The 18,592-nt window shown below is 42.0% G+C and overlaps 1 protein-coding gene across 2 annotated transcripts; it reads right to left on the reverse strand.

Moving 5' to 3' along the window:
* Window positions 1–6,191: 6,191 nt before the first annotated feature.
* LOC115587879 (receptor activity-modifying protein 2) lies at window positions 6,192–12,086 on the reverse strand. Of its 2 annotated transcripts, XR_003985208.1 has the most exons (5): window positions 11,837–12,086; window positions 11,053–11,098; window positions 10,218–10,356; window positions 6,711–7,142; window positions 6,192–6,650 (listed from the first exon to the last, which is right to left on the reverse strand). XR_003985208.1 is itself a non-coding variant. In XM_030427956.1 (4 exons), the coding sequence occupies exons 2-4, from the start codon at window positions 11,096–11,098 to the stop codon at window positions 6,884–6,886; spliced, it is 444 nt and encodes a 147-aa protein (XP_030283816.1). In that variant the 5' UTR covers window positions 11,837–12,086; the 3' UTR covers window positions 6,192–6,883. The 2 variants fall into 2 exon arrangements, 1 of the variants encoding a protein (XP_030283816.1); XM_030427956.1 differs by having other exon boundaries at window positions 6,192–7,142.
* Window positions 12,087–18,592: the final 6,506 nt, after the last annotated feature.

An 18,592-nucleotide genomic window follows, 5' to 3' on the forward strand; every position in this document is an offset into this window, starting at 1 on the left:
CCTCTTACCTTCGTTTGTTAAAGAGCACACCTAATGTTAGATCTCCGTGGTGGCGTCGTGTGAAAAACCTCCCCTGAAGATGTTTATCGTGCCAGACGCCTGAAAACGGCTCCGAGCAGCCGACCTGAACTGGGCGATGCAAATCTTAGTTATCCCTTTAATTACTCTGCAGGTTCCGGGCGTAAGTGCAATGACGATGGTGACCTCTGAGACTACAGCAGGCTGGACGATATATATATATATTTTTTGTCCTGAAAGTAGGGAAGCAGGGTCAATTTGCTTTCATTTCCGTTCATCCGGGGAGCAGATTTTCACCGAAACGCATTAAATGTTCCGGCGAATTGACCCTGAATCTCAAAGCCCTGAGCTCCACTGCCGACCCGCTGTAGCTTAGCTGCCGTTTTTCCTTTATACTACTGCCATTGCCTATAGGTTGCAATGATGTGCAAACAAGGAGTTAAGTAATCCTTTTCCCTTTCTGTACAGACTTTTAGTAATGAGCACTTTGACTGGGCAAAAGTTCACTTTTGTCGCTGCCAACCGAGCTCCCCTGGCACGAAGCCTCTCCTCTAAATGTAGTCTCCCCTTGAAGCCAAAATGTGTACAGAGACTGTGCGAGCCTCCTCGGAGGGTGTTACTGTACTCTGTTAGGTGTTTAATGCCCGACACAACCAGTCCACTGACCCCGTTATTGTGACCTTGGATGTAATAAGTAAATAGCCGACATGGTCTCAACCTTATTTTTCTACTTTTGTCGTATCTATTTATTCCGTGACTGTTGGACTTCACGCCACGTCGGACAGACTCCGACTCAAAGAAAATAGTTTGGAATTAAAAAGAAAGAACAAAGTGTAGGTGGACACATTCAGAAAACAGAAAGTATGTCGTTATCCACGGGTTCCTTTCATCTTCTCGGCAATATTTCCATCGCGCGGCGCATTCTTCTCACCGATGTCATGAATAATATAATAACACACTCGACTGGAAAAGCATAGAAAACTATCAAAACAAGCATTGTGAGAACGCCGGGGAACAGTTGAGTGTTGGCAGAATGTATGAATGATGCATTGTACAGTAAAGACTGTGAAGCTTTGGAATTATAATGCACCATCTGTGTTCGGAGTTGTTTCTGAAAATGCCCAGAGATTTAGTTTTCACCTCCCTATATTTTTGAGCCCACTATAGAATTTTAATCACCGCTCAGACGCTCGCACTCCGCAATGTTTTCAGAAACCTTGCTTCTGTCACACAGAGACACCAGTTGGTGGCACAAAATTTCACGAGAGAGTTAATTATTCAGTAACAAGCGCGTGTGATGCTCATGTTGGCGTAGAAGTGGAAGAAACTGATGCAGATTCTACTGAAATACTTCATTTTGGAGATAGAAGGAGTGTTTCTGGGATGGTTTTGTATGATAAAGTTTTGTAAAAATAACAAATATATAAATATATATATATAGATATAGATATATATGGTAGTGAAAGATCAGATATCAGCAGATGTGCTGTAACCTGGCAGTATCTCCTCAGTACAATGGACCTAGTTGACTCTTGGTGGATGATAGCATGAGATTACCTTAATAGAAAGGATTAACACATTTCTGCAGCAGCCCAAACACCAGAATTAATGTTGTAATGCAGCGCAAAGTCGGTTTCTGCAAACCACGGATATGTTGAAGCTTTCTTTAGGTGAGCTTGTGGCCTGGTCAGGTTGAGGGACACTGAGCTTGGTTTCGATTAGGTAAAAGATCATGTTTTCAGTCTCAAACTGTGGTCGTTCCAACAAATCGTCAAACCTAAACGATTTAAAAGATAGATAGTAACTTCCAAAAGGACGTATATCACCATTGCAGCGCGCCCATGAAAGGCGTATAGTTGCAGTTGGTTAGATTATTACGTAGGTAAGTTAGTAAGTTAGTAAATTAAAATAATTCACCATGACTTGCCGTCTCCTGGTTGAAAGTCATTTGCTTATTCAACTCAACCATCCACCTCCCTATACAGACTTTTTTACCCTTTATACCACTTCACCTGACGTCCTTCTTTGCTGCTGTAATCATTTCTACAGCCACTAGAGGTCGCTGTCCAACAACAAACGTGAATATCGGTCATAGTAAGTTGGCCAATATGATCATTTCTCTCTCTTGCTTGGCCGCTGCGTCGCGTACTGTAGCTTTAACCGCCTCACCACGACGGGTATTGCAGACATGTTGATATGATATGTGTGAATCGTACAAATTTGAGCATATCCGTGGTTTGTCTGGACGTAAAAAATGCAACATTTTATTCTGGCAGATGGACCGTGTGCACACTGTTAACACTGACATTTAAAGAGTCCTTCTACCTTCTATCCATGTTTTCAGGAATCAGTACAGAGACACTGTGTGGCAGCTGAGGAGGTTTCTGTAAATAACTATTCAATATGACATAATAAAACAAAACTCCTAATGTTTTCTTGTATTTACTGGACGATAGCGATCACTGCTGCGGGCGTATACTCAACTAAAAAAGTGCTAAAAAGTGACGCACAGGTTGCGACATTGAAAGTACATATAAAACACTTTGAACGGTCGGCAGCGTCGCGTAGTTGTTGTGCGCTAACCACAAGGAATTGGTGTTTCTCTTCTCACGTAACTGTGACCCACATTTACGAGCCATGCAAAGAACTCTGTCTCAGGGGAAACTGACCTTCGATCTGTAAATATTGCTTCCCAGCCTTTAGTTTGTTGTCTCTTTCGTGTACATAAAGCGGTCAAGGCAATCCAACACTTGCACTGTAAAAAAAATATACGGCTTACAGTCAGTTTTTTTGTGTCGCACAATGGAGACAAAGGAGGTCAAGAGAAGGGAAACGTGTGTTTACTCCAGCGAGGTGACGCGCAGCTCTACCTGTAAATGAATCCTCCATTGTTCCCTTCACACTCGAAGCCTCACTTTGATGTGAAGCACACGCCGGCAGTCGTCTGTGTTTAATTCCGTGGCTCCTCGAGTTAATGAGTGACTGAACGTGCTGGACGTTGGCGCTCTACAGCAGTCGATGTAGGCTGGACCTCCTCAGCCACAGTGTTTATGTTTCAGGGACGGGAACGGCAGACCGAGGGCAAAGGCACCGATGAGTTTTCATGACGTTATTGAATGTAAATGTTTGGCCGCCATGTGTTTACAGGCTCGCGATATTGTTTGTCAGAACTGGCGGAGCCGTCCAGCTGATGGAGATTGATTAACGACAAATCTGTTTAGAGGCAGTCGAAGGGTGAGGATGCTTAAAGTGAACGAGTGAGACTGTAGCTGCACTGAGATGCAGCCGACCTCCAACCACCGCAAATCATTAAGAGAGAGATAGGAAACTGTTGTGTCGTGCTGCGTTCACGTGCTCCTCAGATAATCCAGTTTTTCAAGTTGGGGAGTCGTTTTTTTCTGACTTCCGCATGTCGGAATGCAGGAGCGACATGGACGCCAAAGAGAAGTTGTTTTTGTGTTTTTTCGCTCAGTGCGTTTAAACGAAAGCACAAAGGACACAATTAAATGACTATAAAGTGTGTGACTTTGGTAAAAGAGTCTTTACATCAAGACATCAACCCAGTATTTACTTCGGTTGTACAAAGTCAACTTGGCAACATTTTCTGTGCTTTTGCGAGAGATTTCCCAATCGTAAAAACGTTTTCCGGATTATTCTGACAGAATATGAACGCACCGTGAATATGGATATTTTTTTACATATTTACTTCAACAACAGCTTTTATTTTGCCATTATTTATTAATTCAACCTGTTGAGAACTTGCCTCCATTTTGGGTCTATCTACAAGGTCTGTTTGAATAATCAAGGTGTCACAGTAAAGGTAACACTTTGAATATTTGGTCAGATGTGTTAGAATATAAGGATATACCTGTAATAAGTATATATATATATATATACTACTGGTCTGAGTTAATTCATTTGGCACACAGTATAAATGAAAGGTTTTATTTTCGCCTTAAAAATGTACAAGTGTAGAGTGAATATCTCAGAGGAAAGATTCAGCTGCAGCTCCAAATCTGTAGCAAAACACAGCAGATCATCTGAACATTACCTCAGACAGACCAAACTATATATTTCCCTCATATGATACCAATCGTTCAAACAATAACATGTGACAGCGTATCGCTACACGATCGTCTTGAAGCTGTTTTTCTTTTTGCTCTCTTCCATCTTCTTCATCCAAATATTTAATGATCTTGGCCTCAAATCTGTCAAATTTAAAGGAACAAATTTGGCATAATCCTTTAAAATTCCTAAAACAAATATACGGAAGGACGTGACTCGACTCTTTGTACAGGAGCTTCAGTCCTGTGAGCGAGCAGCCAGGCTTCCTCCGCTCTCTGTCGCTCTGAGTGCGTCACTTTAAATTCCCTTCACGTAAACTCCAGCTGAAAGCAGCCGATCGAACCGAGTATCGTCCGATTTGAAGATTTTAACGGTGACCTTTACAGCTTGACAATCCTAAAACCTCAGTTTAATAAAACTCCTGCTTCATGATTAGTTTTGTCGTTAATAAACTTCCATACAAACGTGACCGCGGGGTCAAAAACTCCATTTAAATACAAATCTGAATAAGTGTGGAGGCGTTAATCTTCCCCTAACTTATCATAAATCAGCTCTTTGACGTCTGGTGTGACTTTTGACTGATAACATTCGGCCCTGTAGTCGGCGTCCGCCTTCTGACTCCAGTAAGAAGCTGTACTTCCTGTGCTGGTTGACCCGCGGCGGTTAAACGAGTCACCAGGGTCAACATCCTCTGTTGTCTGAGAACACAAGTCTGTCGGACTGTTCAACACGTCCACGTGCTCGTGTTATGACAAGAAGCCGGCGTGTCTGAGTATGTGCGGCCGAGACGGAGCCGGCGAGCGTATACTGTACTTAGCAAAACATCCTTCCAGTATTTACATTGAGAGGAAAAGTAGAATTGTGGGTATTATTTAAGATAATACGAAGTGCGGGTGCTGCCACTCTTCTGTCTGGGTGCTGGATGTCGAAAACACGCGAGATGAAAAAGGAAAAACAGTTTTTTTGACCCTCAAAGTGTTTCTGCCGCGTCAATGAGTCGAGTTCACCACAATTCGTCGCCTCGTACCACCGTGGTAGCCGTGCGGACCACCCACCCAAATCTGAGACCCGGCTCTGTTATTGTTGAACCTCTTTTTTAATTCGACCATCATTACGCCCGGCGATCTCGGAGGTTTCTAGCGTATGGAGCGGTGTGTCGGGTTCGACTGTTATATAGCTGTAAATCAGATACGTGTGAAACTAGATCGACTGTTTTAAAGGAAGGTTGTTCACCCCGGTGTTCCCCCGAGAGCCACAGCTAGAGTGGTGGGGGGGGGGGGGGGGGGGGGGATGCTTCTGGAATGCATTTCACTTTTCTTTTTAATCACACTGCATACCAAAACTTCCTAACTTTTGGTCTTTGTCATCAGATTTCATCGATCTTGTGTTTTTAAGTTACATACTAATCCTTTTGCGGATAGCCTCTTTGACTTAAATGGTTTTACATCTGTGTTTTCGCTCATTTAAAGCCATGATTTCCATAAAGTATTTATCTGAGAGGACTGTTAAAGCTGCATTGAGCAATTGTTTTCTAACCTCCGGGGCAAAGAAAAGACACAGAAGGCCGAGCGAAGGTTGATGAGTCGTGATCGTGAGTCGTCCGGCAGAACCAGAGCAACAAATTGTCCGATTTCTGCTGTACAGTTTTTCTTTGGTGAGGGAAACCATGAACTCCTTGTTCGGACGGCTGTACGCTCGACTCTCTCCAGGCGCCGTCTTGTTTACGTCCTCTCTGGGTAGAGCTGCAGGTTCTGGGTGTCGTTTCACAGCGAGACGGGTGGTTCTGGCGTGATATAGACGGGCATTACATTCAAACACGTTGCGAAAACGGAGCATTACATAGTTTCGACGGCACACAGCGAGCTCCTCACGAGGTCTGTCCACCACTCCTTCCCATGTAATCTGATGACAGGTGATGAAAATGCAGTACGTTAGCGACAGACTGACACTTTGCTGTGTGGATAATTGTACAGCGGGTCCGCCTTGCTATCGCTTGTAAAGAGGTTTTCAAACGACTGTAAAACATTATTTTTTTGTCTGAAATAAATATTTATTATGTGTTTCAAATACAAACAGAATCATTCTTATTTTCTTTTTTTTTTTTTTTAAACACACAATACAAATTCAAGGATCAACACAGACGTCTGGAATGAAGCTGGACTGAAAACAGTAAATCACTGTTAAGGCTTTACTATAGGTGCCAGATGGGTGGGGTTCAACATATGACAAAATAATGAGTTCCAGAAAGTTGAGACATTCACAGCAAAAGCGTTCAGACAGTCAAGTATGAATTTCTGTCTACAGACTGTATGATATGTGTGATGCATGCTGATATACGGAACCACATTACACACCCAGATACCGAGGGTTAGAGGACAGTTTGACATTTGGGGGAGAAAAACGAGTGATGTTGATGATCAATGAATAAAAATGATGAATGATGGAATATCACCCAGTCAAGAGGTGAGACTGGCATCGTTTATAAGTGTGAAAATTAAACGATTTGAGCATCAGCAGGACGCTTTTAAGAGTATTTACAGGTTAAATCAAATGTGTGCACGATTCTGGACACACATGGACCAACACTGGTTGTGTGTACATGCGTGTCCAGAATCGTGCCAACTCTGCAACTGCTGCCTTCGTTTTTAGAGACTTCAGGCAGATTTTTATCAGGGCGAAAACATCTTGAGCTGTTTTAAAGGATTCCACATTTCCTGTTGGTGAGTGTGATGTTAGCATGACCCACCGCTCACTGTCAGAACGGCCAGAATCATGAGAATAAGTCCCAGTTTCCGGCTCATCAGAGCCCCAGACTGCCGGGCATCTCTATGTTGTAGGTGGTGAGACTGTTGCACACAAGTGGCAGGAAGAGCGTGGCCATGACAATTGGTGCTATTAGCATGATGACAGTGGTGAGCGGGGGGTCGATGACCTGTCCGCAGAGTGAAAAGTACGTCTCGTGGACCTTCAAGAAGACCTCGTCAACAAGAAATCCGCGGCCTCTACACCAGGACGCTTTGGCCCAGCCGTCCACGCAGTACTTCAGTTTGTTGTAGACGCTGCAGAAGAAGAGAGCGAGGAAGGAGTCAGAGTTCAGATGGGTGAAAATGGTTCCAGCAGTCCTGAAGATTTCTCTATTAAGCGTAAGAGTTGACATTAATTTGTAGGCTGAGATTCAGAAAATCAATAAATCATTTGACTTTAAGCTCCTGTTAGTTGATTTTTGAGTCTCATTCCAAACTCGTCCAATACTGACGCCTTTGGATCATATGACCATGAAACAAAATGTGTCAGTATTTGACTTGCCAACAGCAGCTTTAACTTACATGTGTTGTCAAAGACGCAGTGTGAATCATTCCTGAATTTCAGTGTCATTTCACAGTTGCATGATGAAGCAATACAAACATTTATCATCAATAGATCCTGACGTCTCAGTGCTCATGGTAACTAAAGCGTACTGGCTTATTTCAGATCCTTGAAGATCCGTTTACATTAAAGTGAAACTCTCGCCAAAATGCAACCTAGGCTGTGTTTGTGAATGTACCAGAGTCAAACTTTTGTGTAAAAGCATAATTAGGATGAAAGAGGCACTTTTAAGATTTACTGTATTTTCGTTTCGGGTCAAACTCGTTTTCAATGGGAATGCTACGGGCACTTTTACGATAGCATCAAAAACGCGATCTCCCACGTGACTTTTCCGGCTTTTGATTTTAGTATAGTTTCTTATGTGAGGCTCCTTTTTTTACCTAAAGGTCAATATTGTTTTTCGCTAACAACAAAACAACAAATTATCCGTACATTTATATGGAGCGTTTTAGGAGCGTTCCACCTTAACTCTCCTCCATATTACGCCGCTTACAACACTTCTGGCTGGCAGGACGGAGGCTAGCGGAACAAGCTACTGCTAACGTGAGTTGTTCAAAAACCTTCTTTTTAGTAAAATCTGTGTACACAAACGATGTTCTCAATGCTCGTGTTCATGTGTAGAGACCCTGGTGACGCTACAAGCAAAGTTTCATGTTGTGTCGAGTCTTCTTAATGTTTTACAAATAGAGATTTTGATGCTAGCGCTAAAGTGCCCGTAGCACTCCCATTGAAAATAAGTTTGACCCAAAAACGAAAATACGGTAAATCTTAAAAGTGCCTCTTTCGTCTTAATTATGCTTCAACGACCGTCGTTGAACAGAGGAGGTGGCTGATGACAGCCCTTCTCAGACAGCTTATCAACCATCCACACCGGGGCTCACCTAGCACTAGCAACCCAAACGAAGGCCGGTTGAGTCAGCGACCTACAAGTGGCTCTAATGACTCTGTAAAGACACTCCACGCAGGGTTTAAAAGCCTGCAACTCCCCGCCAGTTAGTTAGAACTGAAGAAGCTTCTCGGATGATAAATGAAAAGTCTTCATGGATCTCTACAAGTCCAGTTGGCTACGATACAGCACTTAGTTTAGCACTGAAAATATCACTATGCCATTACCATGACAGGGTGCTGCTAGCTTAAAAATACATTTGAAGTTAATGTCTGGCTAAATCAATTCTTGGGAAAATTGGTTTAAAAAACTGAGCTCAGCAGTTTGTTGTGTTTATGTATGGTATCGTATCAGTTTTGGGAAATCTCACAAGAACATTGTTAGCTCAAGCTGGCTAGCTGACTCAGCAGAGACTAGATTCTCTGTTTCCAGGTCATGACTGAGCGTCGACCTACTTGCATGAGCAGTAAACTAGGTTTCATTACAGAGGAGTCTAACTAACATGACTGATTGCTTTCCATTTATTAGCCTGACTGTAAATGTCCAGGGAAACAGAGATAAAACTATCAAAAAGCACTCGCATCAGTCCTGAACACATCACTGCCATGCCGGTGATTACAGTTAATATTGCTGAAGCTACGATGGATGACACGAGGTTACACCAGGTCAGCACATGTCACAGTAATGCAACACGTGTTTCAGCACATACGTTTTCCACAGTCTGAAATAGCATCTGTCAGAGCAAATGATGGAAATAATTTTTTAAAAACTCAAAGAGGTTGAGCTGCTTAAAAAAAAGGTTTGAGAACCGCTGAGCTAAAGCCTGGTTTGGAAAATGGTCACTAATTTACCGATATGATTTAAAGTGAGCTGGCGTGGCCCCTTAAAGCTGCAATTTTCTTTTTAAACTCAACAGTTTTAGATAAAATGAGCCAAAAACATCTTGCCCCAAGCTTTTTAAAAATATATTTATATATACACGGAGAAAAATCCCACACAGATGTTTAGGAGGCAGCTAACATTTCACCCTTAAGTTTAATATGTCACGTCCTCTGGTTGGAGAAGCGACCATAGCCTCGCTAAAAACGACATCAATCATGCGAATAGTTGTCACTACAGCAGTCTCAAGTGGAAAGCATCCACGGCCTGACAGCTGGAAGCCTGATCAACGTGCTGGGCTCCTCGTGATGATGGACGCTCCACCCTAACACCGTTTGAGCTCAGCCCCAAATCAAGTTAACGGTCAAATATGGATTATTACAGTCATAATTAAAGTCTACTGTTGGTAACACGGCACGAGTAAAAGTCTCCACAAACAACCGCCGTCTGGAAATACGAAACCAGGAGCAACAGTCCAGCGCTTTTTCATCAAAAGGTGAGTAATTAGCTCGAACTTTCAACCAGAACCAAACGTAGCCAGGAAACAGTAAAGTATCTGACTTTCCCATGACTAAAGGTCATATATCTTCACTGAAAAGGCCATTAAAAAATGTGTAATGTGCAACTTTATCCAGCCGTCCCGCGTTTTCACTCACTGGGCCGATTCAGTGTTGAACTCAAAGACGGCTTCCCGCAACACGAGCATGCAAAGACTTAAACATCATCACAGACTCAATGATGGCTGTTACATATCCATATTCAGACAACTTTATCATTTAAGACCATGGTCTTGATTCAAGTCCTTTAATGTTAGTTATCTCCAAAACCAACATGATACCTATATTAAAGTTGGTTAAATATGTGACAGACACATTTATAAATAAAACAACTGCTGTAAGCAACTAAAAAAAATATGTATTGTTAGCCTCAACACAATTTTCTTTTTTTTTTTTTTAATAATTTCTGAAAACATTTTCTAAAAGATGGCAAAAAGACATTTTACCGTTTCACAGCCGGCCACGGACAGCTGTCCTGATAGCCACTTGTCTCCACGCTCCTGTTGAAGTCTGACAGGCAGTTGTCGACATTGCTGTCAAACATGTACCGGTCACATGTCGGAACAACAAATTTCTCAGCCAGTCCTGAAGATAAAACAGAAACTTCGCGTAAGTGAGAAGTCTCCACATAATTTAGAGCAAACAGCAACCCTTACTGTCCAGCCCATCCTCTCCAGAAAAACAACCTTATAGATCCAAAAGCGCTTATTATGACCATTTTTTTTTTTTTTTTTGTAATGTTTCTTGCTGGGCAGCGACCTCTAGTGGTCTTAGTAATTATTACAGGAGCAAAGGAGGAAATCAGGTGAGGTAGCATAAAAAGGTTGAGTATGGTGGTTGGATAAGTTATTTTAACTTAAAGCTGCAATACATGCGTCACTTAACTGCAATTACGTGCATAACCGAAGTGACATAAGTAATTTAGTTAACATAAACCAAAATGTTTTTCTGAACCTAATCAAACTGAGTGTACAAAGGTCAGTTACGCCTGTCGCTGGTACGCTGCGACAGCAATGTTGTTTTGGGATCAGTGACAATCAGTCGTTTAGATATGAGGATGTGTTGTCTAGAAAACAAATTAATAAAAAATGGCAGAGGTTAACGTACATTAGCTAACATGCTATCAATAGCATCTTTTGTGCCTACTCATCCAATTCTACAGCATCCATTCTTTAAACCTTCATATAATAATGTTTATTGTTCCTGTCTCTGATAATGATTATTTAAACTTCAAACCAAAGCACCTTGTAAGTACCTGGCTTTACTTGAAATCTGGCTTACCTGTCCAGACGAAGACGAGCAGCACCAAGGACACAGTCAACACCATCTGTTTAAAAATATCATTGAACTTTCATCAGATTGTCACAGGATGGGATCTTTAACAGCGTACTGCACAGTGAGTGATCCACCTTTTAATATGCAAACATTAGGAGGAAGGTAAATAGACTGGTGGCCCTGCAGGAGTCAGAGTGAGTCATAGTTTACTTCTCTTCCTCACCCACAGGTGAGTGTTAATGTTCCAGACAGCTCTTTGATTAAATCAAATTAAAAAAAGGCAATTCACGATCTCTTTACTTCCCCCAACAGTGATGCATACATTTAGTTTGCAGAGCTCTATGTAACTTTCCAAGCAGGACCTTTAAACATGTTCAACTCGAGTCTGATTTTGAAGATGTGTTTGAAACAGAGACGTGTTGACCATCTGCTTCCTGGACATTCCCACAAATTAATGAATTTATCTCGTGGGAGGCAGACACTGAAAACAGATGTTACTAGGGAATGCAGCAACACAAAGTTTTCTTCTTTTTTTTTAAAATATGCACACGTGTAATATTCATGCTTGAAACACTGTCAATGCTGTGAATTCTCAAATTGGCACGAAAAGTTACAGGTCCCAATGAAAAATGAAAGAACAGAAGAAATGCAGAACAAATGGATTTAATCTCTTTTATATGCTTTATAAACTATAACAAAAGGTCAATTGTACGACAGTTAGATAAAGCAGGTTTAACATGTTAAATGCCCAAACTGATAAACACAGAGAAAACACAGTGCGAGCACGTACCCCGGCCTTCTACGTCGCTGATTAAAGCAGTATTGTTTTCCCCCGTGGATCCCTGGGAAAAGCCTTGATTACAACCTGTGCTGAAGATGCTTCGAAATCGTTTACCAGCCAACTCGCAGATGCACAACTGGTCACAAAAAAGCCTCTGTGTGATCTGGTCCAGTTTCTTATCGGTGCAACTCAGAGCTAATTGGATTGTGCAACAGCAATGGACAGCCTGCTTCCTTTCCCAGACTGAGCCCGGCTGTTCCCATGCTACCCAAAGACATTTTCCACACACAGCCCCCCGGAGACACTTGAACTGAGAGGCCTCAATGTCAGCAAGCCCGGATGGTTGAATCTCACATATATGGTCAATGCCAGTGTTTACGTCTCGTGGTAATTCTTACTCCTATTTAAGGTTGGAGATCAGGGGGTGGACCGGGCTTGCTAATCCACCGAGCAAAGGGTGGAGAAGTGCCACGGACAGCAGGCTGTTGTTTGCAGGGCCGGCATGCACACAAACAGAAAGTCAAACATTCACAACCAGAGGTGATTCCCAGCGTCCAGTTCACCTGAGCCGCACGTCTGTGGACTGTAGCCTGATTGTTCCAGTTCATGCTCAGTTTCGGCTCAGGAGATGCACAAAGTCAGATGTGAACATGTGTATATATATATATAAACACAAATTTTGTTTTACTGACATTTCAGGAAATTAGTTTTTAGAGGCCTGTCTTCACCTTGCCAATCCCTAATCCTAAACCACGATTCAATTAGAAACGACTGAAAGATGCTCAACACAGCTGGAGGGAAATCAATTGCATCATAATCACATATTGTGTTGAAGAGTGTGCCTTTGTTCCCACAACCCTATGTTCCCACATTCTGAGATTTTTCTTAAAATTAGGCCCTATGTTCCCACATTTCTAAAATTGTTTTCCAAAATTAGGCCTTATGTTCCCACAGCCCAAGGGTCCAACAGCCCTAGGTTCCCACATTTCTAAGATTTTTCTTAAAATTAGGCCCTATGTTCCCACATTTCTAAAATTGTTTTCCAAAATTAGGCCTTATGTTCCCACAGCCCAATGGTCCAACAGCCCTATGTTCCCACATTTCTAAGATTGTTCTTAAAATTAGGCCCTATGTTCCCACATTTCTAAGATTTTTTTCCCAAACTAGGCCCTATGTTCCCACATTTCTAAAATTGTTTTCCAAAATTAGGCCTTATGTTCCCACAGCCCAAGGGTCCAACAGCCCTAGGTTCCCACATTTCTAAGATTTTTCTTAAAATTAGGCCCTATGTTCCCACATTTCTAAAATTGTTTTCCAAAATTAGGCCTTATGTTCCCACAGCCCAATGGTCCAACAGCCCTATGTTCCCACATTTCTAAGATTGTTCTTAAAATTAGGCCCTATGTTCCCACATTTCTAAGATTTTTTTCCCAAACTAGGCCCTATGTTCCCACATTTCTAAAATTGTTTTCCAAAATTAGGCCTTATGTTCCCACAGCCCAAGGGTCCAACAGCCCTAGGTTCCCACATTTCTAAGATTTTTCTTAAAATTAGGCCCTATGTTCCCACATTTCTAGGACATTTTCCAAATTAGGCCTTGTGTTCCTACATTTCCCTTCACTTTGAGGGAACATTTTAACCCCACATTTCCTTGGGGTTAGGATTAGGGCTAGCCTAACCCCAAGGAAATATGGGAACATAGGGCCTAATTTTGGAAAAAAAAATCTTAGAAATGTGGGAACATAGGGCCTAATTTTGGAAAAAAAAATCTTAGAAATGTGGGAACATAGGGCTGACCCCGTGTTGAAATAATGCCAGTTGAAGGTGAAGTTTCACATGAAGACAGAGCTTTTTCTTGCTGCATACTTGTTAAAGTGACAACAGGATACTGGATCAAATTCAGTGCTCGCTCTTCATGTACAGCCACTGTTTGATTAAAAATAGGGCTGGACAGAGTTCTTGCTTCAGGGCTGTTTGGTGTTCTCCAGAGTGAATTACATGATCGTCTGTTTTCCACAGATCTGCTTCTGAACCTGCCCCCCCCCCCCCCCCCCCGCCAGGACCCACCGGACAGAGCAGACACTCTCATTTATTTAAATAAACTGTGTGGTATCAGATCTATTAGAAAGAAATGTTCCCTTGTGTGGACATTATTAACCAACGCTGCTTTTGTGAAGAGAAGTAAGTCGTGTCTCCTGAAAACAATTTGCCCTCAAATTAGAGTCAAATTAGACATAATCCTTAATATAATAATAAAATAAAGGCAACATTTCATTAAAAAATCATCCCAACTTAATCCTGCAACCTCGTCAGTCTCTTGTTTAGCGCTGGATATCAGAATCCACCCAAATATAGGCCTCCTCCCCTTCACTCTTCTCCTCTGAATTATTCACATGACTGAGGAAAATGACTGACTGTGGAAAATGTGATCACCTTTCTGTGGCATTCCATTTGTCTCGACTAAACGACTCTCTGAAAGACGGATCTTTCAGGAGCCCGGTTAAAATATCTCTCAGCGCCGCACTATCAGGTCGTTCTGCTTAAGTGTAAAATTAAACGTTCCAACATTGTTCGGCTGTTGCCCATGCATTTGCCGTCGCTAGGCAACAGGTACACATAATACAGTCCTAATGCACTTATGCGAAGCGGAGAAATGCTGAGGAGCGGTCATAAGAAAACATTTCCATTTCTCTAAATTGAAGGCATAATGGTGCCGGAGACAGAGCAAACAGAGAGACACGGCAGATAGACACGGTCCTGTGGACGCACGTGCTGTTTGGACAGCGGCTCTCGTGTAAAGTGACGGAAAATAGTTTCTCAGGTGAAGAACAAAGGCCGTGAAGTGCGAACGTGATATTTGCAACGTGTCGTCATAGCAAAATGACAGAAGTGTTGTTTGCCATCGACTCCCAAAACAACATAGGTGACTTTTCTGAGCGCTGTATTGTAGGCAACTGGACTTGTTGAGTACGTCTCTGGATACATATAACAGAAAATTTTGTTTGTTATACAAATACAGACACAGTTAAAGTGAAACTCTCATCAAAATGCAACTTTTTATTATGAATGTATATGAGTCAAACCTTCGTGTAAAAGCATAATTACGACGAAAGAGGCACTTTTAAGATTTACCGTAATTTCGTTTTCGGGTCAAACTCATTTTCAATGGGAGTGCTACGGGCACTTTAGCAATAGCACCAGATCACTATTTTTAAAACACTAAGAAGTCTCGACACAACATGAAACTTTGCTCGGAGTATCACCAGGGTCTCTACAAATGAACACGACCATTGAGAAGATTTTACTACTTACTAACCACTTTACGTACCCTAACTGCTAACGTGAGTTGTTCAAAAACCTTCTTTTTAGTAAACTCTGTGTACACAAACAATGTTCTCAATGCTCGTGTTCATGTGTAGAGACCCTGGTGATACTACGAGCAAAGTTTCATGTCGTGTCGAGTCTTCTTACTGTTTTAAAAATAGCGATTTTGATGCTCTCGCTAAAGTGCCCGTAGCACTCCCATTGAAAATGAGTTTGACCTGAAAACAAAAATACGGTAAATCTTAAAAGTGCCTCTTTCGTCTTAATTATGCTTTTACACGAAGGTTTGACTCGGGTACATTCACAAAAAAAGCCTTGGTTGCATTTTGGCGGGAGTTTCACTTTAATGGTGTTCTCGCTCTCCTTGATAACTTTTGGGCAACGTAGTCGAACTGTCGCTGTTTGGTTTGGTTTAGGAACAACTACTACTTGGTTGATTTAGTGAAAGATCGCGGCTTTGGTTAAAATAAGTACGTTTGTTAAAGTTGAGTTACGTAACTATGCTAGATTAGCCAACTTATGTACGCTAGTTGAAATAAGTCAGTGTTGTTTTGTGGTTTTATCCCCTTTTGAAAATGTTTGAACCATCAACCCAAGTATCAGGCTTTGAAGCTAATTTGACATTGTGACCTATTTGTGTAATAATGGCGTGATTCATTAAATAGAGCAGGAGATGGGAGGCAGTTAGCTTAGCATAAACAAACAGGTGGTAAACAGCTAGCCTGGCTCTGTCCAATGTGTCTGGACGCTGCTCTGTAGCAATAAAGCCATCTGAGATCAGATATTAGGGTGGATTAGAAATCATTATCACGAAAAGTGTCCACAGGCCAGACAAGAGCGAAGCAGAGAGAGGCACTAACGACGCTCAATGCAAACCAGATGAATGTGCGACAGTACCGACCGGTCTTAGTCACCCTTCTCACCCCTGTCAGTAAAAAGCGAGACGGCTAATTTCAACAGACGGTTATCCAATGAGTACATCTAATGAGCACAATGCTTTACCAGCCTCTCGGGGCCGCAGACTGAAGCGTCTTGTGATATGCCAGCTGTTGAGTGGAACAAGTGTCTCCCATCATCGTGCAGCTGCATACAGTACGTGGGTGGGAAGGAAACTGTTAGTGCCTTAAAATGTCAGTGGGTTGGAATTTTTGTTGAAAATTGGACTTTGGGCCAGAAAGATGGAAATTTCAACACCCATTGTAATGCATCAGCGTCCGCCACATTCTTTCATACATCTACCACTGGAGGCCACCAAAGTGAGAGTTCCTAAAATCCTCTATAATGGTTTTAACCAAAGCTACTTTAAAATCGAAGATCTTAAGTTTACTTATAATATGCTTTATTTTGTGTTTTTCTACTAAAACATACTTCTAATTTAGTTTTGTTTGTAGGTTATTTACTCCAAAATACAGCTAAACTTATGATTTGGTGCTTTTTTCCGCCTTTAGACCTGGAGCAAACCTTTTTTTCCCCAAGTCCAGAAACATTATACAACTGTCAAACTCAGGCAAAGTGAGTTTGGAAGGACCTGACAGACGTTACTTCATACCCCAGACCGGCCACGCTGAAGCGTGTTATACACAGTGAGCTGCGCTGCAGGGCTGGAAAACCCTAACGTGCATCCTGGGGTCAGTCAGAGACGAGGAAATATCTTCCTCGTGTAATGGGTGAGAAGCTTCCTGTTAGCGCGGCGTCTCCCAAGAGGTGCAGCACGCGCTTCATCATATGACTTGTGTGTAAGTCCGTCATTACATCATCTGTCACTACGTAACCATCACTCATGCTCTTGTGCTCCCTCATTAGCCCCGACAGTCAAATCCCATAATCCTAACTTTTTCTGTTTCAATTCATGGCGCAAAGTAAGACGTTATATATTAATATCACTTGTAATTATGCTATACGTCCTCGCAAATGAATCGAGACACTCAGTATGTGAGAACAGAAAATAAAGTATTCTGTTTGGGGCGGTTGGATTTTTGTCAAAGTGGCGAGTTACATACTCGTCTTAAATCTTAAACGAAGCACCAAGAATGAAATCACTGATTTAGTTATGTAACGGGAATCAATAAAATTATATTCATTATTAAAAAAAATGGCGCACCAGTTAGTGATTTGTCTTCCAGCAGAGTCCATTTACACACACACCCACAAACAATGTCATATTCGCCATTATAGTTCAGGAACTTCAGGCGCAGTCCAAGAACACTGTGCTCTTTCTCCCACTTATTTACGGGGCAAACAGAAAATGTATTTTTCCATCGCTTCAGCCTCATTTCCACTTCCAAAATGGCCATAAAGTTGAATAAGCACCTCTCAAAAAAAAACATTATTTATAACCCTCTTAAAAGCAGGCTTTATTGAATTTGCTGTTGTGTTGGAATGCATCGGCTCATAAACAGGCAACCAAACATTAAACTTAGTCTGATTTTGCTGTTAATCTTTGTCATAGCTGGCGTTTGGAAAGGACACATCAGATGCTGACAGATCCCGTCACCATGTTGGGAGTTTTAAATTGAATCGTCACTACTGCTGCCACTGTTATGCAGACTCTAGAGACTACGGATTAAACACAGGTGGAACTCACAGGTAGGTCTCTTTGAACAAAAAAAAATCAAATATTGCACAACTCACTGATCAAACACAACACGAGTTTTGACGTGTCTTCAGAATTCATGGCCATCAGATCAGATTCATCCATCCATGCATGAGCTACTGTACATCCTCTTACACTTTAGATCAGGGCTGCCAGTGTTTATGCTTTTTTTTTTTTTACATTTTGTGAGGTAAAAATTTAGAAAATGTAAATGTAGAATCCTTGATTATTTCTTAATTTGTGCCTGGCGGACACTTAAGACACAGTCGATTAAAGTCCCAGGACCATTTTTTGGATCTAATCAATGCAATACAGCAAAACAGGTGTTTGCTTTTGGTCCATGGCACATCATAATGATTCAGTTTTGGCCCTCCATTAAGAAAATAAAACCACTCCGGGATATGAAACATAGCGTTGGCATCAATATTGCTGTAATTATCTGATAATTGAAGATAATTTATTCTTTGCTGTGGAAGGAACGACAAAATAAAGGAACACTGAGTTAAACTGAGAGTATAAAACCGAGGCAAGAAACACCACACTGAGGTCAGCCCTGTGTCACAACTGTCACGCCGCCATTGGGCACAAGTCAACAGTCACTTGAGGCCGAGGCAGTAATCACTTGGGTTTTTCCAGACGCATTCGGTAACACGGCACACTATGTGGACTGCCACCGCTCGGCAACATAATTGGGCTGCGCAGGAATGGGGAGGAATTTCTGGCCCCCCGGCTTCACCTTTAACTGAGTGCCAGGTGATGTCCAACAAATGAAGCGGCCACATCACAGCCGCTCAGAACTAATATCAGGTTTTCTGAAGGTTTGCTTCGAGCTGAGTGTGCCTTGAGCG

Source organism: Sparus aurata, chromosome 9, assembly GCF_900880675.1.
Source record: "Sparus aurata chromosome 9, fSpaAur1.1, whole genome shotgun sequence".
Lineage (NCBI taxonomy): Eukaryota > Metazoa > Chordata > Actinopteri > Spariformes > Sparidae > Sparus > Sparus aurata.